Below are 27938 nucleotides of genomic sequence, written 5' to 3'. Positions count from 1 at the left end.
CTGACATTTCACATTCTTAAAATAAAGTGGTGATCCTAACTGACCTAAAACAGGATTTTTACTAGGACTAAATGTCAGGAATTGTGAAAAACTGAGTTTAAATGTATTTGGCTAAGGTGTATGTAAACTTCAGACTTCAACTGTACATATACATACATACATACATACATACATACATACATACATACATACATACATACATACATACATACAAAACGCTGTAGTATATACTCAAAACAAACTATTATGTTTTAGAATAGTGAGGGAGAAATTGAAGCTACAGGCAGGATAGCTCTTCTCCATCATCTATGCCGTATCAATGTGCTTATCTTGATATTGAATTGAAATTCCTACCATATTTTATGTCTATCCAAGGGCAAACAGGAAATAAAAATAAACCTAGAGCAACCATATACCTAATGTAAAGCCATATTTACAAAGAGTAAACTTAAATAGAGAAGGTTATTCAGGGGGGGTTGGGTTGTGTGTGGAAGAAACATTTCAGTTGAATGCATTCAGATGTACAACTGACGAGGTATCCCCCTTTCCCTTATACGAAGTTGTCAGGCTCCCAATCAGAAATGATCCGAATCCACATCACCACCTTGTGGCTTGAAGATCTTAGAAAATAACTTCAATATGTCGTTGCCCATATATGGAAGAGGACAACGGAGGACATAAGATAATGAAAATATATCATACAATATGCAAATGTCTCACATGTATGCAATTATGTTAAGGAGACTGTAGTCTTACCTGACTGTGGGTTGGGTATCCATGGTAACCAAGGGTCAGGGGGTCATTGTTCTGAAAGAGAAGAGAGCAGACATTTAAAAACAAGAAAAATGTATTTATTTAGTCTGTCTGGCCGAAAACAAAAGGTCACCAATTATTATCATTTTTTACATCAACGTTTGACCCGGGGTTTTTTTTGTATCCGTTTTAAGTTGTATAATCTTCACTCCTTTATTCTCTCTTTCCAGCCAATCATCTCTCTCTCCTCACCAGTATATTCCATGTTCTAGTTAATTGATGCATTAATGGCCACACTAATCAAATTAAATCTGCCTGTGCCTCACACACTCTTGTAGCTAGCTCCTCCACTCAATGTCCTGGTGTGTCCTCTTCCTCTCTCTTCTCACGCCAGTGGAGCTATTGTGTGTTAGTTAGGAGAGATAAGAGGACAGGAAGAGAGAGAAAGAACGAGGGACGAAAAGGGGGAGAAAAAGAGACTCACCGCAGCGCTTAAATCAGAAATAGGTCACAAGTGTCATGGAGTATACTGCCTCCCTCACATCATCTGCCCTGATGCAACCCGCTGTCAGATTCCTCTCATTTATTTGCTCCGTTATAATTGGTGGGGGTAGTGTTGCAAGAGAAAGAGAGAAAATGGAAAGAGAGAGATGTAGGCTAGCTACCAAATATTTGGTGAGTAATTGCCTAGTGTCCTCATTAAGCTTTCCTCTACCCCCATTGTGCTATCAGTTAATGTTAGGTTACCCGATGTTAATTAAGCTGCGACTGTCTGTTATAAAACATACACTTGTAACGCACTTTATTCACACGCATAACACCATGTACTGGCATTTATGCAGTGTTCTATCAAAATACGGGATGAGTTGGTTTTACAGCAATTACTATATGCTCGGTTTGAAGGGAATAAAACATAGGCTTGGCTGTGTGTGTGTGTGTGTGTGTATCGCTACATCAAAACCATCTCTCATTTCTGTTTTCCTCCTCCCTCATCTCCCTTTCATCTGGAACCAATGTCCCTCGCCTGTGTTGTCCCCGGAGGGAGCACTTTGCTCCACGCGCATCACAACTTGAGCCCTCACAATGAGCGCTGTAGCCATCTACCTCAAGCCACAGGCGCTGATACACAAACACTCCATCACAATACTTTTTATGGAATTCAAAAGTAGAAAGTAGAGTTGCTATGCTCGTTCACTGCCATTTGAGTAAGTGTCCTGGAGAGCCAAAAATGTACTTAGCGAGAACAGACTTTTGAGGCAACAGTAAATTATTAATTGCCTTTTAGAAGCCTGACTAACATGAATAAAGTATAAACATCTATTTGAAATGGAGGGTAAATTCCCTGAACTGTGTTGTAGTCATGAAGGCAGACATGCAATAATACTAGTCAAATCCAGACACATTTTTTAAAGGGGCACCGCGAAATCGGATAATTATGTTGAAAGATCTATGGGGGAAGGGCCGGGGCGAGAGGGTAAAATCACATCTGGAATAAATATTTCTGGAATAGCTCAAAAAAAAGGAGGGCGATCGAGGAGAATGAAGGGATGAAAAGGAGGGAGGAGTGGAAAGTGAGGGAGGAACCCGGGCTAGATGAAGAGAGACAAATAGGGTTAAAAAAAACAGTCCAAAGGAGACAAGGACTCCGTCCCAAATAGCACCCTATTCCCTACAAAGTGCCTATGGCCCTGGTCAGAGCAGTGCACTATATAGGGTGGCATTTGGGATGCAAACAAGAACAAAGACAGTAAGTCATACATAAGCAGAGTCATGTGCTTAATTTCCTTAAGGAGGAGAGGAGGGGGGAAAAGGAGAGGGGGAGAGAAGAGAGGAGAGAGTAGAGAAGGAGGGAAGAGGAGGGAAAAGGAGAGGGGGAGAAAAGAGGAGAGAGTAGAGAAGGAGGGAAGAGGAGAGCTGTCTGAACAGAACATGTCCACTCAGATAAACACTAACACAAATGCACACTCTCACTCACATTCAGACACGCATACACACACATGCTCTCTGGATAACAGCTTTGCTATAATCTAAAAGCACACAACGACCCAAAATACTCTCATAAATACACACACACCAGTTGTGCTATCCCCACACATTACAGTTAATCTACTAGACTGACTCCATCTAGCATCTGCAGCCTTTTAAGAAACCATCCAAGTATGTAAATGCTTCTTCTACTTATGCCTTCTGTCTTTGTCAAATGGACAAATTAATGGGCTATTTCTGTTTAGAGGAGAAGCTGAATAAAAGCAGAGGACAAACTCAAGGAGGGAAAAAGAGAGTGAGAGGGAGAGCAATCAGGAGAAAGTAACAAGATGTCTTGAAGTCAACAGATGGTGAAAGGAGGGAGCGGAAAGGGGGACTCCGGGGGGTAGGGAATGGGATAGGGCTTGATGGAGGTGAAAAAGGACCCAAAACAGAGGTACGGGTTGAGAAGGGCAAGGTGTGTGTGTGTGTGTGTCAACGTGAACAGGAGTTCAGTTACTTCCAATGGTCCAAATTTCTCACTCACATCACCAGTTCACAGGATTGTGGTAATCCCTTGTACACATGGACCCAGTGCCCTCCCAAAACCACAGGGCGTGTGTGGTGGCGATGCCTTCATTTCACAGGCCACCTGGTTATTCACTCATCTGATACAGGATCACTTTCTTACGGAGTCGACTCCAAGTTGAAACCACATCAAATTTTATTCCATTTTTCCCAAAGAACTTGAGGGCCAAGAAGGCATGAGGCACTCAGGAGGATGTGACTCCATTTTAACCACAGAGCCCTTACATTCTAAACCTCATAGCCAGCCAGAGGATCCAATAGTATATTCTAGAGCTCTATACTTCCCATTCTTGTCCCTTGACACGGAAAACCTACACTTATAGTCCTATGCTTTTAGAGGGGCATTAACTGGTTTTAGTGGATGTTGCCTGTATGTGCAGCTCTTGGATCAGTTTGAACTGTTACTGCTGATGGTTGATGCTAGAACTGGGGCAGGAAAATCTGATTCTAGATCAGTTTATCAAGACAATGTCGACCTGTAATACACTGATAACAAATGAACCCCTGCTACACAGAACCCAAAATAAACAACTTGGGGTTGAGTCAGTGAACCCGATGGAGGAGACCGTCATCATCCTCTCGGAGAGAAATGGGACCAAAACTAAATAAATATTCTCAAACTCACAGCAGGAGAGAACATTTTTCTTGCTGACGTTTCATTCTATTTCGGTCGGGTGGACTGAAATAAAAGTACATCTAAGTGCTGCTGCTCACTACTCTGCTGACCTGGGTTCAAACACTATTCAAAATCATTCCAATTTCCAAACCATTTAATCTCTGCTTGACTGAGCTTGCCTGACTTTAATGGGCCAATTGAATAGCCCCAAATGTGTAAACCCGGCCCATCTGGCTCTCCGGGCATGACTAGAGCAAACGCATAAAGCATTTGAAAGATTTCAAATCGCTTTAAACCCAGGTCTGCCGCTCTGTGCTCCTCCACCTACATTAATGTTGTAGTCCAGTCATCCATCCTGGCCGCTGTCACCCCAGGTGTGTCCCTATTAGGTTCGGGACCCGGGTCGTAAGCTGCGTGACGGACGCAGGGAGCTCTGCATACGGAATCAAATTTTATCCGACAACCTCGACATCTCCAAAATCTCAATTTGCTGTTCTTATTCTAATTCTAACCCATGCATTTTGGATTGCAGCCAAAGTGAAATATGAAGGAGGTTTTCAAAGAGCTAGGCAGCTGCAGGGTAAGAATATGAAATAGCAGCTTCATAAGTGTACAACCCATTCAGGGTTAGAGCTTTTATTGTTATGACTGAACTAGATGAGGTTAACGATAAGAACTAGATGAGGTTAACGATAAGAACTAGATGAGGTTAACGATAAGAACTAGATGAGGTTAACGATAAGAACTAGATGAGGTTAACGATAAGAACTAGATGAGGTTAACGATAAGAACTAGATGAGGTTAACAATAAGAACTAGATGAGATTAACGATAAGGACTTTTGTTACTTCAATGTGTAAAACAGCACAAGCACGCTATTCCCTATTAAGGAATAGGTACCAAAAGTCAAAAGTAGAGCACTATGTAAGGAAATAAGTTCCCATTTGAGACACACACACTAACTTTAATAGTGTCTATGACAAAGTGTGCAATGGCTGACGGTCCTCTGTTGTGCGATGGTGGAAAAGGATGGCTTATCACCATTACCACTACATCGCATTCTACTGGCATTAACCAGAGGTCAGAGGTCATGACGTGGTGTGATGAGCAGCGCACCAAACATTCTGTGATAACACTCAGTGTGAGGGAAAGACAGAAAGAGAGGGAGAGAAAGAAAGACAGTGGAAATGTTGAGAGAACGAGATGAGTGTGAGACGTGTCCAGTTACTTGTCTACTTAAAAAGGAATAACGTCACATATAAACAACACTTTCCATGATTCATCCTACCCATGGGGGAGTGGCCGGGAGGGGGTGAGGCCGGGAAGGGGAACGAAGTTAGATTTGGAGAAATGCAAGCATGCATTTATGAAGTCATTTCTTGGAAAGCTTAGCGCCACTCTCGTTTAAGGAAGGAGCGTTTAATATCTCTTAACCTACTTTCAGCTGAAATATTAATGGAGGCGTCATGTCAGGGGAATAGGAACACAGCACCGGTACCAGGTATTCACTAAGTGGAAAAGTATTAACAGTACTCAATCTAATGTAGTAACAACAAACAGTCTGTATGATAATACTGTGAAAGCCTATTGATTACAATAGACAAAAGGAATTTAAAGCAACGGCAATAAATGTACATCACCGGCTTTTGTAGCCAAAATATGATACTAAGCTCTACCGTCTGCATTATGCAGTGTGTGTGTGTGATTAATCCTCCCCCTGTAGATAGGGATCAGTGTGGTTCTAATGCCCCCTCCTGAATGAGCGGTGATCCCGTTAGCCTAGCGAAAAAAAGCCTCTTTACTGCTGGTGATAGGGAAAATCTGCTCCCTACTACCAGGGAGGGGTGGAGGGGGATCTACCAGGGAGGGGTATCTACCAGGGAGGGGTATCTACCAGGGCAATAGCAACCCGCAGACTTTCAATACCTTTTTAGGAGCCACGGGACCATTGATCCATACCTCTCCCTCCCACACAAATGCAGACACACACACACCACCTTCCATCCATGCCGTCTGTTTTAAGGGAATTAGACGCTATAAGATTGTCTTTCAGCACCCCTGTAGGAAAGTATAGTGGAACTGCCTCTAAAGACAATCTCCCCCACTATTACACGAGGGCAGCAAACTGGCCAATTCCCCTCCATTACCGCTACTTACAATGGCAGAGAGAAGGGCATTTTACCTTCTGATGGATTGGTTAACTTCCCGCTGCAACTTAATGCAACGTGATACATTTAGTGCGTCACGTGACATCCTGCCTATGTATTTCTCTAGAGATGTGGAAATGTGGGTATTTGACAACAACACTGAAAATTACTGGGTAGCTGGGTCAATTTGATTTGGTTGAAATAAATCTGTTGTGATGATACTGGCAGTTCCATCAATTGCATCATTAAGTGGTAAATGTCACCGCCAAGTGCAATAGACTAAAGCATGTGGGTCTGACTTGTTACAGGAGGACTAAAGGACTAAATACACGACAGGCAGTGATTGTATCCCAGTCATGGAATGGGACGTCTTGGGACCCCCACCCCCCTAAATCACACAGGCAAACATTTCACTCCCATTATAAACCAAATACTATTAACACCAAGACGCCAGACGAAGTACGACTGTTTTAGCATAACAAAGGTTACTTTAGTTTGCATTCCTGCTATTTGAAAACATGCTTTTCTCAGTGATAGAAGCCAAATGCCGCTGCTTTCGACGGAGCATAATAATGTAACCGCTGGAGAAAGAGCATAGCCTGCATAACTAAGTAACTATGTCGTTAAATAGGCCTACAATAACGAAGGACATCTGAAGCATTGTATCGTTTCAGGAAAATGTAAGTTTTGAGTACACTTCAAAAGACATGGCAACAATTGTAGCAGCCTCCGTAGTCATCGATATTAATAGGCTATATATTGCTTGCCGAGTCCGCGGAGAGCTAAAATGCAGATAGGATACTGTAAACTACTAGTAGGCTATTGTGCGGGTCAACTCGTACACCGATCTCTCTCTGGCGACACGCTAATTAATCACACCAATAAATAGATTAAAATGGTCGGAAGATAATTAGCCTAGCGACCTCATTCGAGTGCTAGATTAAATAGCTTGGGTTAGCATGATGTTTCCTGTGCCATGTGTGGTTATGTCTACAGTAGCGAATAATTAGGCTATTAGCAGCCTATCTGACATGAAAACACCAGTTTGAGATCTATCTATAACAGCGCTTTGCTTTGTGTTTTGGCTGTAAAGCATGCCAGTGGGCGTATTAATTCGAAAAACAGAGCACTTCAAATGCCCACTCCTCTCTCGGTTCCTTCTCACCTGGCCGACCTCTGCGACTACTCCAGATCCGTCAATCCGGGGACGCTTGCACTCTGCCCCGGCCGATTCCACAAGAGCTGCCGACGTCTGCGCGTCAGATGCTGGGTCTCCTCGCTTCATTCCCCGGACAGCTGCGCCAGAAGCCCCGGTCGAGTTGGGATGCACCCCGGCCATTGTGTCCTGGAGCTCTCGATCCCGGTCCATGATAGCCCGAGATACAGGCAGCATGATTGATGTTACGTCGTTCGACATTAACATTTAAAAACGTCTGATGTTCCCTGTCTAGTGCTAAAATATCCACCTATCCTTTCTACCTTGGCCTCTGTCGAACTCTTCTGTGGTCAAAATTATGTTTGTAAGAAACCGATTGGGGTTTTATATAGTATGTCCCTATGTAGCCACTGTTATGCAACCCTTGATATTAAGATGATCAGATGTATAAAATCTGATCAAGAAATTCAATATAAGTAATTACTTGTTTCTTTAAAATTGTGAATTTGTTACCCTTACTGCCATTGATACGATGCAGATTACAAATAAATTCTATACAAAATGAGTTGTTAACGTTCATTTTCACCTGTTCATAGCCTTGTTTAGGCCTAGCCTACTAACGTTAGTCGTGTAACGTTACAGCAATATTCAGTCTGCAGAAGGCCTAGGCTATTTCATCGTTTTGTTATTAACCTAAGTGATTAACTAGACTACTTAATGATACTGCGCCTGGAATAATATGCCCATTCACCGTTGACCCCTTATTTGTGTCAGAGAGACACATATTTTACGAAAATACATCAACATCCTACCTCAAGCGCAGGACTAAAATCACTAAACATGTCTTCCCTGACTGCTATTGCCTTTTACAGTCTACTCGCCAGACTTTTTCGCATGTAGAGGGTTATTGAAAGTCAATCCTGAAGAACCATCTCCCCGTGGTTGTCTTCCGTTCTGTGTTAGATGAATTCCCCAAACAAAAAGACAACAGGCCTGCGGTATTTCCTTTACCGTCTTCCCTATATCATTTTTCCTCCTTATCCCGGTGTATTCTTGCGGCGTGTACACTACAGAAAGGAAATGATCTTCCCTCCCCCTCCGTGCTCTCGTGTAGGTCCCTCCCTCGTTCCCCTTGGACGTGCGCCCTCCTATCTTCCGTTCTCTCCCTAAAAAAAACGCACACTAGCATGGCAGCCACAAAAAAAAAAACGCAGTGTGCCGCAGTGCTTACAAACAATTAAAATGGGGGGCATGTGAGGGCCATGTTCATCTTCACAGCATTTTGAACCTGGACTTTAACCAGCGTAATATTAATGACGCATGATTCGCGTGCTCCTCCTTTAAAATAGGCCTCTAGTCTACTAACCTGTGCTGTAGAATAAAAAAACATTTCAAAAGGTGACATTACTCAGATAAAATGTGCCATTGAGGTTAGAACACGGTTGCGCACCTATTATTACACAACAGCCAGTTCAAGGTCTTTGGACCCCTCAACTACAAATCAAGAGCCTCAGGGGGCCTTCTCTATCCTGGTTTAGAGCTTGGCTGACACCCAGTGGTCAAAACGTATGATCTTCATGGGAATTAATCACTATAGGCTGATATTATGTATGCTTGTATGTGCAATATGGAAGAGGTCTGCTAACTTATCTAAATACTAACCTATATTCAAAAGCCATTTTAGACAGTAATCACATTGAACGCTATAACAATGTATGGAGCAACATTGGATATCCAGAATGTTGATTCATGCCGTTGTCTAGAACCTCCATAGGCGGAGTCAGTGTGAACGTAAACAACTGAGTACAACACTGGTGAAGTCAGCTTCATGCCATCCAAACTAGACTAGACTGCCTGGGAGCAAGAAACACACAGTCTCCTTTTAAGGGGTTTTATTAGTGGTGAACGAGCAGCCTTGGGCCTGGAGATGAAAACAGAGAGGGAGAGGAAAGAGAAGTTACAATGGAAAAGAATTAGTAAAGTTGAATCTGTTCCACTGACAAAGAAAATCCTTCCAGTTAATCTTCCATGACTATTGCCTTCTGTCCATCTTTTCTCTGTGGAACAGAGACAGGAAATGCATTAGTCCTCTTAAATAATTCAAGTAGCCTTAATTACAAAACCATATTTTTGCTGTGTGGCACCACACGTCAGCCATTTGCTCCATTTCTGGGAATTAAATAATTAAAAATATATATATATAAAAATCTGTGAGTTATGGATGCATCCCAAATGGTACCCTACTCCCTATATTGTGCACTACTTTTGACCAGGGCTCTGCCGTAGCCATAGCGGCTGAACATTGTGTCCGTGCAGTTCCTTACATTCACTGGCCAAAGCATCCCTCTACACACAGGCTGCCGTCCAGCGGCGAACACACTTCAGTAGAACACATGAAGTAGATCTGAGGGAAGGAGAGAGCAACAGAGGAAAAGGGAGGGTCAGATGAGAAGCAAGTCAGCCACACCTACAGAAGGTGCTGCTTTACTAGCCTCTTTTTTTGCCTTTGGCTAGGTCTCAAGACTCCTGTTGTTCATGACCATTGATAGATTAAAGGGCTAGATAAGTGAAATTAATGGCGGGAACCTGTCATGCCCTGCCAGATCACTGAGAATGGAGCAAAGAAAAAAAAAAAAATGGGGAAGATGGCTACTTTAAAACAGCCATTGGCTCCAAGTTAAAGGTCTAGTGCAGGGGAAGCCCTCACCTCTTCATGGTCCTCCAATGTCTGAGTCTGTCCAGGGGTGAGGAACTGGAAGGTGGAGATGGTGAACCTTCGTGTCTGGCCTTGGTGGAAGGGTGGGGGTGGAGGAGATGGGTGAGGCTTCTGAGAGGCCGGGTCCAGATGGTTAGGACATCTACAGAGGCGAGAATGTGGTTATTCATGGGAACAAGAAAAGCTCTTTCTGAAGATGCTTCCCTTTGATGGTCTGCCCACTGACATGTGTGCAGTTTGTAAATGTAAAATAATATAAAATTAATTACTTGAAATTGTACCCCAAACGTTAGTGAGCTACAAAAGTTTTGGAACAGTGACCTTTGTTGTTATGAAATGAACGATTCAATGACTGAGGTTTAAGTGAAGACTGTCAGCTTTAATTTTAGGGTATTTTCATTAATATCGGATGAAACGTTTGATGAACAGCACTTTTTGTACATTGTCTCCTAAATTGGGGGGGGGGGGACAAATTCACTTGTGTATTAAAGTAGTCAGTTTAATATTACATCCCATATTCCTAGCACCCAATGATTACATCAAGTGTGTCACTTCAAACTTGTTGGATGTATTTGCTGTTTGTTTTGGTTGTGTTTCAGATGATTCTGTGCCCAATAGAAATGTATGGTAAATAATCTATTGTGTCATTCATTGTTATTGTAATAGTATGAAATTAGCATATCTTGGGGTGATATTTGTGCGTCTAACTTTCACTTACGATTCATTCAGGACTATCCATAACCATGGTAGCATCCACATTAATGTAGAAGTGTTTAGAAATATTCTATTTTTATTTACAATTAAAGTGAAAGAAAGTACATTGTTTATCATTAATTTCTATAAGGCACAATATAATCTGAACAGCCAAAACAAACAGCAAATGCATCCAACAAGTTTAATGTAATCATTGGGTGCTAGGAATATGGGAGAAAATACTTACCTGTTGACTATAATACACAAGTGAATTTGTTGCAATGCTTTTGGTCCCCTTAAAAAAAAGGGGAGATTGGGTGCAAAAAGTGCTGTAATTTCTAAACGGTTCACCCAATATGGATGAAAATACCCTCAAATTAAATATGACAGTCTGCACGTTAACCTCATAGTATCATTCCAAATCCAAAGTGCTGGATTACAGAACCGAAAAAATATATTTTACATTAAAAAGTTTCACTGTCCCAATACTTTGAGCTCACTTGTTGTTGAACACAGACATGTATGAGCCGAGAAGGTCAAAGGTAACCCTGCAGCATACCCATTATAGAGGAGTACCCAGACAGTCTGTCCTGATCTGGGGTAGGCCACGCAGTAGTGTACCAGCAGGACCACTTTGTCATCTGGGGGGTTGAGCAGACGCACCTCAAGGTGTAAGGGTTTACCCAAGAGCATCTGCAGGGGCCGGTGGTACTGGGGGTAGAAGCTACTGTACTGCACGTCTGGAGCGGAAGTGGGGAAAGGGTGTTACTTTAATGTGTAATATAATAAAGTTCATCCTTTCCAGGTGCTTGACAATGTTTCTTGGCATTCAAAGCAAATTGACATACTGTTAAATGCTCTAAAAGTGATCTTCCTAAGTTTACATGCAAGACTGACCACTACCACTTGGAGTGTGGAGTTCGAGAAACCGACAGCAGCAAAATGAGTGAGATGTGTGAGCAACCAAAGCTGCGTACCTGTGGCAATCCTGAGCTGGACCCCCAACACACCCTGGGCGTGAATGGAGGGGCCCAGGGAGGGGGTCTTGACCAGGAAGCCAACACTCACCACAGAGCCAGGAGTGTACTGGCACTCTACCAGCAGCCTAGGAGCAACAGGAAAACAGCAGGTAGGGAGGTCACAACTCAGATTACAGAATTAGTCAGATACTTCATACGTTCCGGCACTGAAAAAATATAAACTCCATTCCTATGGAATACAATGCGTCACTCAATAAGATAATGGATTGAATTATTGTTGTTGTTCTCGTTTGATCGGTATGCGTTTTTCTTTGCCAAGTAACAGTGAAATGAACAGCCTATAAACCCCAGTGGGGGTTTATAACTGACCTGATAGGAGAGTCTCTGGTGATGGTCCCATAGTTGAGGGTGACTGACTGGACCGTGTTGATGATCTCCACCATGTAGATTACTGTTTGGCCTACCTCCTGTTAGAACAATAGGGTCCAGTTCAGTAGGGAGAAAACATTTTAAAACTGAACTTGTCCAATTACAAACACAGATTGATGTTGTCCACTGCAAAACATTATGCTACATGAACCCTACCCAGATGTTATCAATCACTGCCTGACTTTACCAAGTAGAACTGTTAAAAGAAAAAATCTGAGCCATGTTCCATGGGTCACTTCATGTTTTCATGTGAATCTACATTCTTAAATCAGAAACTCATGCAGAAATACAGCCGCATCATGCCCGCTGTATTTTGAAAGTGTTATATCTTGAACTTGATTGCTGACATGCAAAACATTTTGGGACTGTATCAACTGTAGACTAATGAAACAAATACCAAAATATAGTTTGACTGAATGTTCCTTTAAGCCCAGCGCCCTTCAGAGCACACAAATTGATTCAGATTCTGACATTTTGGAGAGAAATGTTAATGAAGTGCACCCATTCAGTAACCCATGAGGCTTAATGGAGTCCCAACCATTGCTAATCAACTCCGACTTTAAAAATTGAACTCAAACTGTACAAGATAATTAGGGGCCACTCACGTATCTGTGGGCCCCGCAGCCACCCAGTGGGATCTTGAACAGGGCGTAGTCTGGAGTCACCCTCTGAGGGGCGCAGGTGGGGTTGCCAGCTGCAGTGAGCAAGGCGGGGGACAGAGGGGGGTCCGTGAGGGAGGCGGGCACCGAAAAGACAAAGTGGCGGTCCAATGTGCATTCTGGGGAAAGGACATATATACACTCTGGGTTAGCTAAAGGTTATATAAAGGTCATGGATCTAGAGTGGCGTTCCCCAAGGTTTTGACTGATATTGGGACCCTATATATCTCAGACAATTAAGATTCATTGCAGGGGTGAATCTTAATTGTATTTTCTTGATTCCTCGTGTTCTCTCCCTGCATTGGAGAAGGTCAAGAGGGGACAAAAGAATCAAGAAAATACAAATTGTGATTCATTTGGGGTTATACTTACCATCCATGGAGTAGTAGCAGGCAGAGGGCTTGGTGCTGTAGCAGCAGCCCAGAGAGAGACACTCTGCCTGGGATAGAGGGCGGCGGCCGCAGGGGAGGCGCTGGTCACTGGGAAGGTTACACTCTACAGGGGATACACAGGAAATGTCAATGGACAGGAGTGATCAGCAATCTGAACGAGCTGGATATAACATCCTACATATCCCCTTATTTCCATTCAGACAACACAGGACAAGTAAGGCTCAATGCTCGCTCACCATGAAAAACAAATTAAGCAATTGTAAAAAGACTGACGTGTCAGCCATCAAAGCATTCATCAGAACGAGGATAACCGGTTATTTTTTTACCTTGATGAGAAACTGGTATGGAAACTGGACAGGACAACTGGGCCTTCCCTTTTTGTCCGTTCAACGTGGAGTAAATCACATCCGTGCGGTGCTCTTTACCCTGTTAGGAACAAAGATCGGAGTCAGTTTAGCCTTTTAGACCATAATGAATGAGGATACATGGACAGGGAGGACCTGATCCTTGATCAGCACATAAAACACACCTGGACAGTCATGTGACAGGAGTTGAAGGGGAGGTTCAGGGTGATCATGCCATCCTTTCCCTTGCTTGCCACATACCCACAATGCTTTGGGGCATCCTTCAGGCTCATCTCATTCCCTTCGATGTCTGAGAATAATTTGTAGCCATTATTGCACAATCACTAAGACATTTTGAAAATAAAAAAGGCCCATATTTGGTTTAACAAAGCCATTATTTACATTTAAGACCAAGCTGCAGTTCTGGTGAAACAGCGTATGGTACTGCACAAACCAACACATTTTCCCCCCCACCCCAATAAACTGAAGAAAAAAAAGTGTCGGTCCTCTGAACCATGTTAGAATTCAACTCATGCAGGGATGATGACAACCATACGCACCTGAAACACACACCATCCCCCAACAGACACACACTTACCCTTGACAACGATTCCAGATATGGGACCTGGGGGAAGCGCCACCCTCATGTGGCGAGCAGAGCAGAAGACGTGTGGCTTAGGGGGAGTAGGAGGCCTGGTGTGGGTCGTGGTGTGGGGTGATGGGGTCACAGTTGACGGGCAATGGAGCTCCAGAGTTCTGTATTGCCCCAGGACTGTGTCCCAAAACTTCAGGGGGAGGGAGAGCTGGTGTGGGTTGAGGGCCTGGATGAAAAAAAAATGAAAAAAAAGAGGAAACATTGGGTTTAACTTCCACTTCAATGGGCCACATCAAAATAGGAGACTTAGGTCCATTTTCACAGCAAATACTTAAATGCAAACAGCGTTATATTCACCAGCAACAAATGGAAGAAAACTGACAAACAGGGAGGGACTATCTGAACCAGTCCAATAAGGAACTCATTTCCGTTGCAAAACGCTTTGCTTCATTTTCTACTCTGTGCAGAAATGAATACAACCCAAAATTAAGTTCTGGGGGACTCACCATAGCCTGGCTGTGGCAGGCAGGGAGAGGGGAATGGAGGATCACTTCACCACCCTTACTCATCTGCAGGATGTATCTTCAGGCCGCCGGGGCACTGGAGATAGACACCCAGCCATTCAGCTGATCTGAAAAGAGCAATGCAATTCACATGCAAGTCAGTGAGCATTAATGCAATAAAAGTGAATCATGGGCCCACGTGTTCTTCCTGATTGGGTCGTATGGTCAATTTATACAGCAGCTCACGTCACAATTGGAGGAAAGACGGGGGTCTAAAATCCATTCCTTTATAGATACACAATGAAGCAATCAATGCAGCAGTTAGTACATCAAATAAGGGAAGGCCCATTGTGTTTCTGGACATCACTAACACCGACCATGTGGCGAGCAGAGGGACATTCTGACCTTTGACCTGGATGGAGTCCAGGAGAGCAGAGGGCAGCGACACCATCATCTGTCCTGCTAGACAGCGGAGGGAGGGCCGAGGGGAGAGCCCAGGAGAGAGGGAGGGCTGAGGGGGGAGAGTAGGGGTGAGGATGGACATCCAAGGAGTGAGAGTAGTAGTGGTAGATATGGTCCTGGAGGAGGGTGAGGGGGTGGTTGGTGAGGCCTGGGGAGGTTGAGTAGCACCAGGCAGAGCTGTACCTGTGGAAGGAAGGGCTGGGGTGGTCAGAGGGGGGCTGGGCGTCAGGTAGAGAGGATATGGGTGGTGTGGCTGGTAGTGTGGCACATCCACGGGATATGGGTCATAGCTACAGATGGTATGGGCAGAGGGAGAGCAGGTGACTGGCTGAGGGTAGTGGTGGGGTGGGTAGACTGTGGGCATTGTAGGGTCCTGAGGACCTGAAGGGAGAGTCTGGGGAGGACTAGCCATGACTGGGCTAGGCCCTGGGGTAGGTGAGGGGTAGTAGATGGGTATGAAGGGGTAATGGTGAGGACCAGATGGGGGGTAGTAAGGACCATAGGGGTAATAGTATGGACCCACAGGCCATTTAGGAGGTTGGGTATAGGGATCAGGATTGGGGCTCCCAGTAGCAGACATGGGCTCTTCAGTAATCAGGGCCTGATTGATGGTCATGTGGATCCCATATGGGTAATTTGGATCTGCAGGTGGTTTTGGAGGTTGGAAAACAGGTGATGAAGTTTTGGATCCAGAAGGGGGAGGAGGAGATCGGGTAACAATGGGGTAAGAACGACGTTCAATGGCAGTAGGTGTTATAGGAAGAACAGGTTCAGTATCAAGAGGTGGAGGTTGTTCGGTATAATATGGAGAAGGTTTGGTATAAGCGGCGAGACGAGAGGAGGAGGAGGTTTGGTATAAGCGACGAGAGGAGGAGGAGGTTTGGTATAAGCGGCGAGAGGAGGAGGAGGTTTGGTATAAGCGGCGAGAGGAGGAGGAGGTTTGGTATAAGCGGCGAGAGGAGGAGGAGGTTTGGTATAAGCGGCGGGAGGAGGAGGAGGTTTGGTATAAGCGGCGGGAGGAGAAGGTTTGGTATAAGCGGCGGGAGGAGAAGGTTTGGTATAAGCGGCGGGAGGAGAAGGTTTGGTATAAGCGGCGGGAGGAGAAGGTTTGGTATAAGCGGCGGGAGGCAGTGGTCGGATAGCTATAAGAGGAGTAGGATAGACAACAGAAGGACGGTGGACACCAGGGGTGATTTCATTATAATAGTCGAGCATGGGATCGTGGGTAGGGGGCGGGGAGAGGTAAAAGGAGTCACGGTGGTCTCCAGAGCCGTAGGGGTGAGTCCCAGGCCCCATGGGGAAGAAGGGCTGCTGGCCTGGGTATCTCCCTGGGAGAAACTGATGGGAGCCAGGGTATGGATCATGACCAGGGTGGAGGAGAGGGTGATAACCAGCTCCACCGTAAGGGAAATGGGGATACATGCCATGAGGGAGGTGGTGGGGGAACGCTGGAAGTTGGGGCATCTGTTCCTGGGCTGGGAGTTGAGTATAAGGGGTGATGGGAGGAGAGGTAAGGGGAGGGCTGGTGGAGGGAGCAAAAGTCACAGGGTCAGGTATCTGCTGCTGCGGGTCACCAGGAGAGAAGGGTTGAGAAAATGGAGGCGAGGGAAAAAAGGGAAATGGAGGTGGGTGGTGTGAGGGGCAGGAGAGGATGAAGTCCTGGCCGTCCAATAGGACCAGTCGATGAACTCCATTCTGGAAGAGGAAACATTTTATTTATATATAAGCTCAATTCAATGCTAGAGTGGACTCGAAGTTAATCATTCAATTTGAGTATCAACTTCCTACAACTTACTCCGATGGTCACACACGGGGCTGTAAAGGGAACATAAAGGATGAGCTCTTCTGAGTGGGACTCCACTTTGTAGGCACACTCTTTAGACACAAACGGCACCCACTCGCCGTTCTCTGTTAGGGACAAAGAGAGAATGAATGAATCAGTCGTAATCCAAATGGGAACATGAGCAGATCAAGCCAACTCACCTATGACCTGTAGTGTGTGTATGACCTCCTCCCCTCCGTGTATCTGGATGGCCATGCCAAAGTGGGAGCAGAGTACTGAGGGGACAGAGATTGGGGGGACAGGGTGGGGTCGGGGGTCAGGGTGGGGGACTGTGCAGATGATCTTCACAGGGCTGCCCCACCACAGCATGGGCAGGACATAACTACCATGCTGATAAGGGGGGAGAGAGTGAGTGAAGAAGAGAGGGGAGAGAGAGTGATTAATCTGATGTTCTAGTATGTACAAAAGCAGGGTGGATTGTAGAGTGAATGGACAGGAGGCAGTCTGACTGAAGGTTTCTATGAGGAACAGAGCATCAAGGCCAGGCACCACAGGCTGAAATGACATTTTTGCAGCTACCTACAGTATTCATTTTGAGATGTTGATATTTTGGTTCATTAATTAGTATTTTTTTAGAGTAAAAAATAAATGTAAAATTCTCTTTAGTTTATCAAACTACAGTAAACCTTAATTCATTTTAAGCACTTAAAATGGACTATATTTAGTAACTTACTTTGAAGAGATGGTGATTTGGTCTAAATAGGCATTTGGCAGTCTAATTTCAGTGTACTGACTAACTGCCATTTCTCAAAAGTCAGACTACCCACACGCCAACTCACTTTTCTCAGCTTCACCGTAGGGATGGTGCCAGGTTTCCTCCAGACATGACGCATGGCATTCAGGTAAAATAGTTCAATCTTGGTTTCATCAGACCAGAGAATATTGCTTCTCATGGTCTGTGAGTCCTTTAGGTGCCTTTTGGCAAACTCCAAGCGGGCTGTTATGTGCCTTTTACTGAGGAGTGGCTTCTATCTGGCCACTCTACCATAAAGGCCTGATTGGTGGAGTGCTACAGAGATGGTTGTCCTTCTAGAAGGTTCTTCCATCTTCAGAGGAACTCTGGAGCTCTTTCAGAGAGACTAATCGGGTTCTTGGTCACCTCCCTGACCAAGGCCCTTCTCCCCCCGATTGCTCAGTTACCCTTCCCCAGATCTGTGTCTTGACACAATCCTGTCGTCTCGGAGCTCTACGGACAATTCCTTTCATCTCATGGTTTGGTTTTTGCTCTGACATTCACTGTCAACTGTGGGACCTTATATAGACAGATGTGTGCCTTTCCAAATCATGTAGGTAGACATCAATTAAGTTGTAGAAACATCTCAAGGATGACCAATGGAACCAGGATGCACCTGAGCTACATTTCAAGTCTCATAGCAACAGGTCTGAATACCAATGTAAATAAGGTATTTTTAATACATTTGCCAAACCTGTTTTCACTTTGTCATTATGGGGTGCTGTGTGTAGATTGATGAGGAAATTTCTTACATTTAATCCATTTTAGAATAAGGCTGTACATAACAAAATGTGTAAAAAGTCAAGGGGTCTGACTACTTTCTGAATGCACTGTATAATCTCCAGACTTGCCCAGAGAGAAATGGATGATGTTTAAACATTTTTAAAAAACATACATTTTTCATTGGAAAAATTGACAATCTGCTCTGGACAGAATGTGCATTTTTAGGCTGACTTCAAGTTGTCCAGAAATGTATTTGCACGATATGCAAATACGTGCATATTTAATGACAACGCGTCATTTGCACATTTTAATACAATATTTTCTAACATTTGAATACAAAAAAAGGTATAATTTGGTCTACAGTCAACTGGTAAAAGTGGATTGTGATATGATTGGGGTGGGGGGTTACCCTTTCTTTGAGGGTGTGGGACCTGGCTTTAAGCAACCTGGGGAAAATATTCTACCTCCTGCATGATGTAGCATCCATCGTATGGTGCCATCATCACCATCTCTCTCCAGGTAGTCTTCACATGGTAGCCACAGGACGGCGGCAGCTGGAACAGGGAGATGGGAGAGGCGCCCGCTGGAACGATAAACAGGGGCATATTCAATATTCAGGAACCTATCTGAATTTATCCAATATGAACTCTCATTTGCCTCAGAAAAACAGTAAATGGTTTCCATAATGAATACTTAAGGGCCAGGAGTTTCCAGACCACATGACCTTGATAGGAAAAACTACTGGGGTGTACTCATTTAGCAGATTCCATTGCAAAACGTTTGCAACAGAATTTGTTTACTCTAGGAACCAAATGGAAGGAAACAGAGCAAATTAAACAAAACGGGGAGGGACCTACATTAAATTTGTCCAATAGAAACTCTAGGTTTCATTGCAAAATATTCTGTTTTGAGTAAATGGTTTCCATTGCAAAACGTTTTGCAACAGAATCTACTAAATAAATACACCCCTGGCCCCAGACACAACTAAACTAACGATCCCATTTAATTATATTCCATAAGTCACTGATGCTTTCGCATTGTGGCAAAGGTCTTTTAGAAATAGTGGGTGGGTCTCCAACCCTTACCTCTATCCACCAGTAGATGCGTGTATCCTCGTCCAGATGCAGTGAGCATCATGAGGTTGTCATTACACTGGACCAGAGGCCTCATCGACAGCCATTCACTGGAGTGGGGGTTGTGCTCAGCTGATGGACCATAGACCTTCCCTTGAAAACCGTGGCCTTCAAACCCTATTGGATATGATATTAACCCACGACTGCTTGACCTCACGCAGTTCCAACTCCATCATCAAATTTGCTGACGACACGACAATAGTAAGCCTGACTACAAACATCGAGACGGCTTACAGCTCCCCTGTCCCTCTCCTTAACAGACATGTACCCTGCCAATGAACATTTACCATTGTTAGTGTTATGTATATATTTTATTTATATTCTTTATTATTACATTTGTTTTAATTTCCCTTTGACCTGCATTGTTGGAAGTCAGAGTTTAAGATTCACATTACAGGGTGCAGGTGTAATTACAGGGTACATGTGACTATTACACTTTAATCTAACAATAGAAACAGATTCACCTTTCAAGACTGCCTGATGTCCAGCATTGTAATCCAGAGATATTTTCTGGACATTGAAACCATTACGCACATTCAAAGGCGCCCGCAAATCAGTTGACTTTAGATCAATGTTGGGTTGACTCGAATCATTTATAGAGTTCTCAGGAACGTCAATGGACTCTGCACTCTGTCCTTGAATGCTGGACTTATTAACAGTGGGCCGAAGAATGGCCAGTACGCCCAGGTACTCAGGTTTGTGCTTGGCGTCTTGTTTTGTGTTGATCCTCGGCTCTCTGTCAGCATATGACGCCTTTTCATGATCCGCATTAAAACCATTGAGAACCGTAAACTTTTCTACACTCAACGCACCACAGATCATCAAGTTAGAAATAGCTACAGTTATTATACATAAAAACACAACTATGTTTCTCTTCTGTTCGGAAGACATCGCCAAATTGATGCTTCTGCGCACATGCGCTTAGAGGCCAACACGCAGGTAAAATCAACTGCAGGGCAATGAATTAGGCCTAATTAGTGAGGACCAATGAGATGGCAGCTCGTTATGAAAAGGCTGATTCCGTCTCAATTAACCTTATTACAACAAAACGTTGATAAGGAATTTTCCCAACACTTTCCAAACAAGTTTCTCAACATTTCCAAAAAGCTGTCTTTCCTTTTTGAAAAAACATGCAAGTCTATGGCTGTGTCTACACTTGACCCTTACATGTGACTTCTGCTATCAGAATCGCATTGGAGATTGAAGAATCCATTGAAAAGACATGTCTAGACGCACAAAAGTCGCATTGTGTTCAAGGGGTCAGGGATGCATTGGCATTCCCTAGTAGGAGCAGTCCTCCACTGGAATGAATGGAATTCGACAGTATTTCAATTAAATATTTCAAGGACAAAATTACATGTATTTAAGTATTTTTTGTTGTAGTGGGGACTGTAACATTAGTACTCTCTAAAAACAATACTTTAAGAAAATGTTTTATATATAAAAAATACAAATAAATAATGTTTAGCTCACATAATATAATTGAAAAGAATGTATTGAAGTGTCTGTAATAGAATACACGTGTCAAAAGAATGTAGACATGAATAAATTACTTTCTATAGCTTCCTAAATCTTTTTTTACAGTTTGCATCTTCAATATGACGCCTCCTTTCAGTCATCCAGGGTTTATGCACGTCATTGGTCTGGACGCAATCAGGCAACCGAAAGCGCATACAGTCGGTGACGTCAGCAACACTCCGCCCACAAGTGTTTTGGGAGAAAAAACCCCATTCCCAGTGTATGAGGAACGTGTTTGCTGGCTTCATAAATGCTAGCTAGCTTATTTAGATTTTTTTTTGTTATGCTAACCTGTTTGCAAACCCTTTAGCTTTTCTGGCTAGTTACAGAGGTTAGCTGACCAGTTAGCTTCAGTAGTTGGCTAAAGCCACCAAATTGTTGTGTTATCAGATTTAGCCTGTTCCACCTTTTGCAGAATGCACTATAGTGCGGGAAAAGAGAATCCCGCCACAATGTGGACACGGTAGACACATTGAAATGTAGACGCATGACGAGTTCGTAATTCCATGATCAGAATAACAAAGCTGCATGAACTGTCAAGTCTAGACACAGCCTACTGCGTTTAGACAGGCAGCCAATTCAGATTTTTTTTAAATTAATTGGTCTTTTGAGCAATCACATCAGCTCTGCAAAAGAGCCGTTGTGAGACGATCTGATGTGATTGGTCAAAAGACCAATTACTGGGAAAAGATCAGAATTGGGCTGCCTGTCTAAACGCAACTGTAGTAAAGCCTCAAGGGGGCTTCATGTTATGAGTTTCATACACATATTAGTGATTTACTAGGCCTCAAGTTATATGCACATCTCAAAGTTTGTCTAGGCCTATAGGTTCAGGAGCTGGGGCATGGAACCTAGGGTTATTGGTGGAATTGGTATGGAGGGTAGTGATGTTTGGAGAGTTAGAAGGAGCTGGAGGTGCTACATACTTCTGATAGTGCTGTAAATTGGGGTCAGGGACACTGTATTGCTGGTAGAGACGAGGATGAGAGCCAGTGGTAGGCTTACTGGGACTACCAGGCTGAGAGTGTTTGTAGTGGTACATGTATGAATAGTGGCTGGGTGAACTAGGATGATGGTGTTGAGGTCCAGAGGGAGGACACGGCCTATTCTGGTGGGGTAAGGGGGCTGGAGTGACATACTTAGAATATTGGTTTTGGTGCTGGACAGCCTCCATATGGGGGAGTTGTGGAATCTCTAGATCCTGTGGTGTGCTTGTTGGAGGAACAGGGGCAATATGCTTCCTCTGCAGGTGTTGATGCATAGAGGGACTGATGATACTGAGGGAGGAGGAGAGAGAGGAGGACGAGGGGCAGCAAGAGTAGGTGGTTGAGTGACAGGTCTGGTGTGTTGGTTAGGCTTCTCTTGCTGGGGAGAACTGGGGTGATTAGTGACAGAAACAGTAGGATCATATGTCAAAGCCACAAACGCAAGTTGATGTTCCACATGCACGTATTCTTGGTACTGCTCAACCCTTTGACTGTGTGATGTCTCAGCAGGCTGAGGTGGTACGGGAAAACTCAGGGGAGAACTTGAAAGGAACTGGCTTAAAAGGAACAGGCTTGATGGGGGGTGGTGGGTATCATGTGTAACTCGGGATTGTCGTGGATGAAGGGAAAGCAACGGGGGGGGGGCTTAGCTGGGGACTTGGTGGAGGTGAGCGGTTGGGAAGGGGTAACAACAGCCTTACCCCTGGTATTCTTTGAGGTGTCGGGTAACTTCCGATGTTGTACTACTGGGAGAGGGGGTTGAATGGTGAGAGGGGTTGGGGAATGGGTGGGTGTGAAATGGTTTGTGAGGCAAAGAATACATATAGTCTGGAGATGCATCAGGCTCCTCATAAGAGTCATAGTGGGGGTTGTTGGGGTGTTGTAGGTAAGGGGTTTGGAACAGGCAGGAGAAAGACAGGTCCTTTTCCCTGGATTAGATCTGTATTGTTTACATGCCATTCTATAGGAGAGAGAAAACAATACCCTTACGTAAGGCATACATTGTAAAATAAACTGACCAAATAAGCGTAATAAAATCCCCTCTGGAATTGCCGGTAACAACAGCTCACCCATGTATCCCCTAATCATAATGTACAGGAAGCCGTTATAATCAGGTGAGTAACATTAATGGTAGTTCCATACATAGATTTAACTTCACTGTAGTCCCACAAGTTGTGTTGGGAACTACAAACACCAGAGGCTCAGTAGTGTCTTCAGTGGGGTACCAGCACTGGGACACAGCATACAGGAGCGGCACCCAGTCACCATTCACTGAGGGGGGCGAGAAGGTCAGAGGTCAAAGACATTGCTCAGTGACCCCTATTCAACTGGTTTAGGCTGCATCCTGATTCTCCGACCACCCTTCTCCCAAATCGTACACATGCACACTCCCTGTCATGGATTTAACAATGGTGAAAACTCCCTTAACCATTTCTTGCACCAATGCATTTGTGTGGAGAATTGGGATGCAGCCATAGTCAAGATAGATCATGTCAATTTACCATGGCATGAGGTCAAAATTCATGTACATACAGTACTTACTCCACGGTCTCCTCTCCATAGATCAATAGATCCATCTCAGATCCCAGACATGTGACCTGGGGAGAGGGCACCCTGACTGGATGTGAGGCCCTCAATGGAGATCCATACCAATACACTGGCAAAAAAAATAATATTTAACCTTTATTTAACTAGGCAAGCCAGTTAAGAACAAATTCTTATTTACAATGACGGCCCACACCGGCAAAACCCGGACGACGCTGGGCCAATTGTGCGCCGCTCTATGGGCCTCCCAATCACGGCCGGTTGTGATACAGCCATGACAATGTAGTCAGTTCCCTGCAAAAGGAATGGATGTTATTATGAGCTGAAATGTGGAAAACTCATTCTAGAAAGCTGCAATGCAAACAGTCATTATTCACCTTGATTTGCAATGTATCCATCAATAGAATTCCAAGCAGTAGAGACTAGCCAAGACTATTCTGAATTGTTCAGATGTATTACATGCCAAGGAATGATCCAAGACCAAACATACACAGCATGTAGTCCAAAACAGATTCAAGACCAAACATACACAGCATGTAGTCCAAAACAGATTCAAGACCAAACATACACAGCATGTAGTCCAAAACAGATTCAAGACCAAACATGCACAGAATGTAGTCCATAACAGATTCAAGACCAAACATACACAGCATGTAGTCCAAAACAGATTCAAGACCAAACATACACAGCATGTAGTCCATAACAGATTCAAGACCAAACATACACAGCATGTAGTCCAAAACAGATTCAAGACCAAACATACACAGCATGTAGTTCAAAGCAGATTCAAGACCAAACATACACAGCATGTAGTCCAAAACAGACCCAAGAACAAACATGCACAGCATTTAGTACAAAACAGTCAGAACAGAAATCCACGCAGTCTTCATAAGTGAGAGGGGCAGATGAGAAAGGACAGGAAATGAAGAGTGAATACCTCCTGGTGAACAAAGCATCCATTGTAGTGTACCATCAGGACTGCCTCTGTCTGAGGTCTTCAGCTTGAGGCCCTAGCCCGAAGGGAGGTGGGACAGGGCCAGAGGAGAGGCTGATTGGGACAGGGCCAGTGGAGAGGCTGATTGGGGACAGGACCAGAGGAGAGGCAGGGACGTCCACAAGGAAATTAGAAGTAATGACGGTAATAAGAAGCAGCATCATTCACTGACTGGTAGTGACAGGATTGATTAAGTCAAATACTACTGTCTGGACATTATGTAAGTGCTCAGACCACCTGGTAGCTAATTTATACCTAGTCCTAAATGGCACCCTATTTCCTACATAGTGCACTATGTTTAACCAGAGCTCTATGGGGAATATATAGGGAATAGGGTGTGATTTAGGACAGACTCAGATTTAGTAAGTTTAAGACCAGTACAGTATTATCATAGGTTTTCAGCCATCCCAATAACCTGACTGACTAACAGGTCTTGAGTGAATGGATACAGATCTTTACTGAAAAGCAATGTTAACTGTGTTACGCTAGAAGCTCCATATGACTTCCAGAAGGCCTACGAGTGTTACAATATGACTTCCACAAGTCCTACTACAATATGACTTCCACAAGGCCTACTACAATATGACTTCCACAAGTCCTACTACAATATGACTTCCACAAGTCCTACTACAATATGACTTCCACAAGGAACTACGAGTGTTACAATATGACTTCCACAAGTCCTACTACAATATGACTTCCACAAGTCCTACTACAATATGACTTCCACAAGGCCTACTACAATATGACTTCCACAAGGCCTACTACAATATGACTTCCACAAGGCCTACTACAATATGACTTCCACAAGGCCTACTACAATATGACTTCCACAAGTCCTACTACAATATGACTTCCACAAGGCCTACTACAATATGACTTCCACAAGGCCTACTACAATATGACTTCCACAAGGCCTACTACAATATGACTTCCACAAGGCCTACGAGTGTTACAATATGACTTCCACAAGGCCTACTACAATATGACTTCCACAAGGCCAACGAGTGTTACAATATGACTTCCACAAGGCCTACTACAATATGACTTCCACAAGGCCTACTACAATATGACTTCCACAAGGCCTACGAGTGTTACAATATGACTTCCACAAGGCCTACTACAATATGACTTCCACAAGGCCAACGAGTGTTACAATATGACTTCCACAAGGCCTACTACAACGTGACTTCCACAAGGCCTACTCCAATATGACTTCCACAAGGCCTACTACAATATGACTTCCACAAGGCCGACTACAATATGACTTCCACAAGGCCTACTACAACGTGACTTCCACAAGGCCTACTACAATGTGACTTCCACAAGGCCTACTACAACGTGACTTCCACAAGGCCTACTACAATGTGACTTCCACAAGGTCTACTGCAGTGTGACTTCCACAGGGCCTACTGCAGTATGACTTCCACAAGGACTACTACAAAATTACTTCCACAAGGACTACTACAGTATGACTTCCACAAGGCCTACTGCAGTATGACTTCTACAAGGCCTACTGCAGTATGACTTCCACAGGGCCTACTGCAGTATGACTTCCACAGGTCTACTGCAGTATGACTTCCACAAGGCCTACTGCAGTATGACTTCCACAAGGCCTACTACAGCATGACTTCCACAAGGCCTACTACAGCATGACTTCCAGAAGGTCTACTGCAGCATGACTTCCACAAGGCCTACTACAGTATGACTTCCACAAGACCTACTGCAGTATGACTTCCACAAGGCCTACTGCAGTATGACTTCCACAGGGCCTACTGCAGAATTTCTTCCACAGGGCCTACTGCAGAATGACTTCCACAAGGCCTACTGCAGTATGACTTCCACAAGGCCTACTGCAGTATGACTTCCACAAGGTCTACTGCAGTAAGACTTCCACAAGGTCTACTGCAGTATGACTTCCACAAGGCTTACTACAGTATGACTTCCACAAGGCCTACTGCAGTATGAATTCTACAAGGCCTGCTAGTGTTACAATATATGGCTTTACATACATCTGTCAATTAAGAAGTTTGGAATGTCCTGTTTCTGGAATGTGAACATCAGGATGTCGTTCCCACAATGGACAGTGGGGTCCACCGCTGTATAGCATGCCTATGCCTATATATGGCTTTACATACATCTGTCAATTAAGAAGTTTGGAATGTCCTGTTTCTGGAATGTGAACATCAGGATGTCGTTCCCACAATGGACAGTGGGGTCCACCGCTGTATAGCATGCCTATGATGTCCCTTCTGGGGTCCGAGCCCAGGGTCTGGAGAGTAGATCTGCTGTTTAACTGAGGCAATATCTTCAGGACATAGGGTTACATTAGAACAGACTCATTATCATGTGTAAGATAAGGAAATACCTGTATTATTTTGTAGCCTAAGACTAGAAATACACCTATATATTTACTTACTTGAAAAGGTGTCATGGTCAGGCTGATATTGCTGTTGGACATCACCATGGTACCCACTGTGCATCCTGTAATTGACAACACAACATTCCCCAAGACTTGTCCAAAGTAGGCCTACCTACTGTGCAAAAAGGATAGCTTTGAGGTGAAAACTCCCATCTAGGAAAAGTGGAACCACTGTAAATTTGACCTCAGAATGTGAAACTCTTTATGTGAAATTCGATTATAAAGCCAAATCTGTATATCAGATCTGACAACTGTAATTCCAAACTGATTATGCAAATGTAGAGCGCTTCTCATATGCGCAGTTAATTAACTCAGACAAAACATAAATCTGGTTGGATTTCATCATGGAAGAAAAAGAGACATACAGTAGAAAGAATTTGTTAATACCTTGAAATTTTGAAGGTAAAAAAGTAGGCCTATAGGCTGTTCAAGCTCTCTTTCGTGTCGTCTGAGAATCCCAAAGATTGGAAAGCAGCTGCGGTCATCCACCTCTTTCAAGGGGGGGACACTCTTGACCCAAACTGCTACAGACCTATATCTATCCTACCCTGCCTTTCTAAGGTCTTCGAAAGCCAAGTTAACAAACAGATTACCGACCATTTCGAATCCCACCGTACCTTCTCCGCTATGCAATCTGGTTTCAGAGCTGGTCATGGGTGCACCTCAGCCACGCTCAAGGTCCTAATCGATATATTAACCGCCATCGATAAGAAACAATACTGTGCAGCCGTATTCATTGACCTGGCCAAGGGTTTCGACTCCGTCAATCACCACATCCTCATCGGCTGACTCAACAGCCTTGGTCTCTCAAATGATTGCCTCGCCTGGTTTACCAACTGCTTCTCTGATAGAGTTCAGTGTGCCAAATCGGAGGGCCTGTTGTCCAGGCCTCTGGCAGTCTCTATGGGAGTGCCACAGGCTTCAATTCTTGGGCCGACTCTTCTCTGTATACATCAATGATGTCGCTCTTGCTGCTGGTGATTCTCTGATCCACCTCTACGCAGACGACACCATTCTGTATACTTCTGGCCCTTCTTTGGACAC

General features: G+C 44.1%; 3 protein-coding genes across 7 annotated transcripts in view; all 3 read right to left on the bottom strand.

Moving 5' to 3' along the window:
• LOC115178749 (RNA binding protein fox-1 homolog 2) overlaps positions 1-8341 on the bottom strand; it is a 33358-nt gene extending 25017 nt beyond the window's left edge. Inside the window, exons 1-2 of one of the 5 annotated variants that reach the window (XM_029740029.1) lie at positions 7234-8341; positions 757-807 (exon numbers count right to left, since the gene is read on the bottom strand). In XM_029740029.1, coding sequence (XP_029595889.1) covers positions 757-807; positions 7234-7491 — 309 coding nt within the window. In that variant the 5' untranslated portion in view covers positions 7492-8341. The remainder of the gene's footprint in view (positions 1-756; positions 808-7233) is intronic. The other 4 variants (XM_029740028.1, XM_029740026.1, XM_029740025.1 and 1 more) reach the window with 4 other exon arrangements.
• A 760-nt stretch (positions 8342-9101) lies between these two features.
• Positions 9102-15876, bottom strand: LOC115178764 (zona pellucida sperm-binding protein 4-like). The gene is made up of 13 exons (XM_029740053.1): positions 14941-15876; positions 14539-14663; positions 14036-14258; positions 13623-13747; positions 13420-13519; positions 13074-13196; positions 12648-12820; positions 11983-12080; positions 11611-11738; positions 11193-11373; positions 9932-10082; positions 9549-9628; positions 9102-9281 (listed from the first exon to the last, which is right to left on the bottom strand). Exons 2-12 carry the CDS (start codon positions 14599-14601, stop codon positions 9551-9553), a joined length of 1443 nt encoding a protein of 480 aa, XP_029595913.1. The 5' UTR covers positions 14602-14663; positions 14941-15876; the 3' UTR covers positions 9102-9281; positions 9549-9550.
• On the bottom strand, positions 15751-20019 carry LOC115177925 (leucine-rich repeat extensin-like protein 3). The gene is made up of 6 exons (XM_029738919.1): positions 19894-20019; positions 19382-19698; positions 18761-18879; positions 16981-17170; positions 16793-16905; positions 15751-16692 (listed from the first exon to the last, which is right to left on the bottom strand). Exons 2-6 carry the CDS (start codon positions 19464-19466, stop codon positions 15751-15753), a joined length of 1449 nt encoding a protein of 482 aa, XP_029594779.1. The 5' UTR covers positions 19467-19698; positions 19894-20019.
• Positions 20020-27938: the final 7919 nt, after the last annotated feature.

The sequence above is a fragment of the Salmo trutta genome, chromosome 38, assembly GCF_901001165.1.
Source record: "Salmo trutta chromosome 38, fSalTru1.1, whole genome shotgun sequence".
In the NCBI taxonomy this organism is placed as follows: domain Eukaryota; kingdom Metazoa; phylum Chordata; class Actinopteri; order Salmoniformes; family Salmonidae; genus Salmo; species Salmo trutta.
This window is presented reverse-complemented; position numbering and strand designations above follow the sequence as displayed.

Excerpts from the sequence above, each read along its gene's own strand:
- LOC115178764 (XM_029740053.1), bottom strand. The coding sequence starts at position 14,601 with ATGAGTAAGGGTGGTGAAGTGATCCTCCATTCCCCTCTCCCTGCCTGC. Across the intron at positions 12,081-12,647 it reads GCTGCGGGGCCCACAGATAC|GAGGTAGGCCAAACAGTAAT; the intron begins GTGAGTGGCCCC and ends TTGTTCTAACAG. Across the intron at positions 11,739-11,982 it reads ACCAGAGACTCTCCTATCAG|GCTGCTGGTAGAGTGCCAGT; the intron begins GTCAGTTATAAA and ends TGTTGCTCCTAG.
- LOC115177925 (XM_029738919.1), bottom strand. The coding sequence starts at position 19,466 with ATGAGGCCTCTGGTCCAGTGTAATGACAACCTCATGATGCTCACTGCA. Across the intron at positions 18,880-19,381 it reads GCATCTACTGGTGGATAGAG|CGGGCGCCTCTCCCATCTCC; the intron begins GTAAGGGTTGGA and ends TTATCGTTCCAG. Across the intron at positions 16,693-16,792 it reads CCCCGTGTGTGACCATCGGA|AATGGAGTTCATCGACTGGT; the intron begins GTAAGTTGTAGG and ends TTCCTCTTCCAG.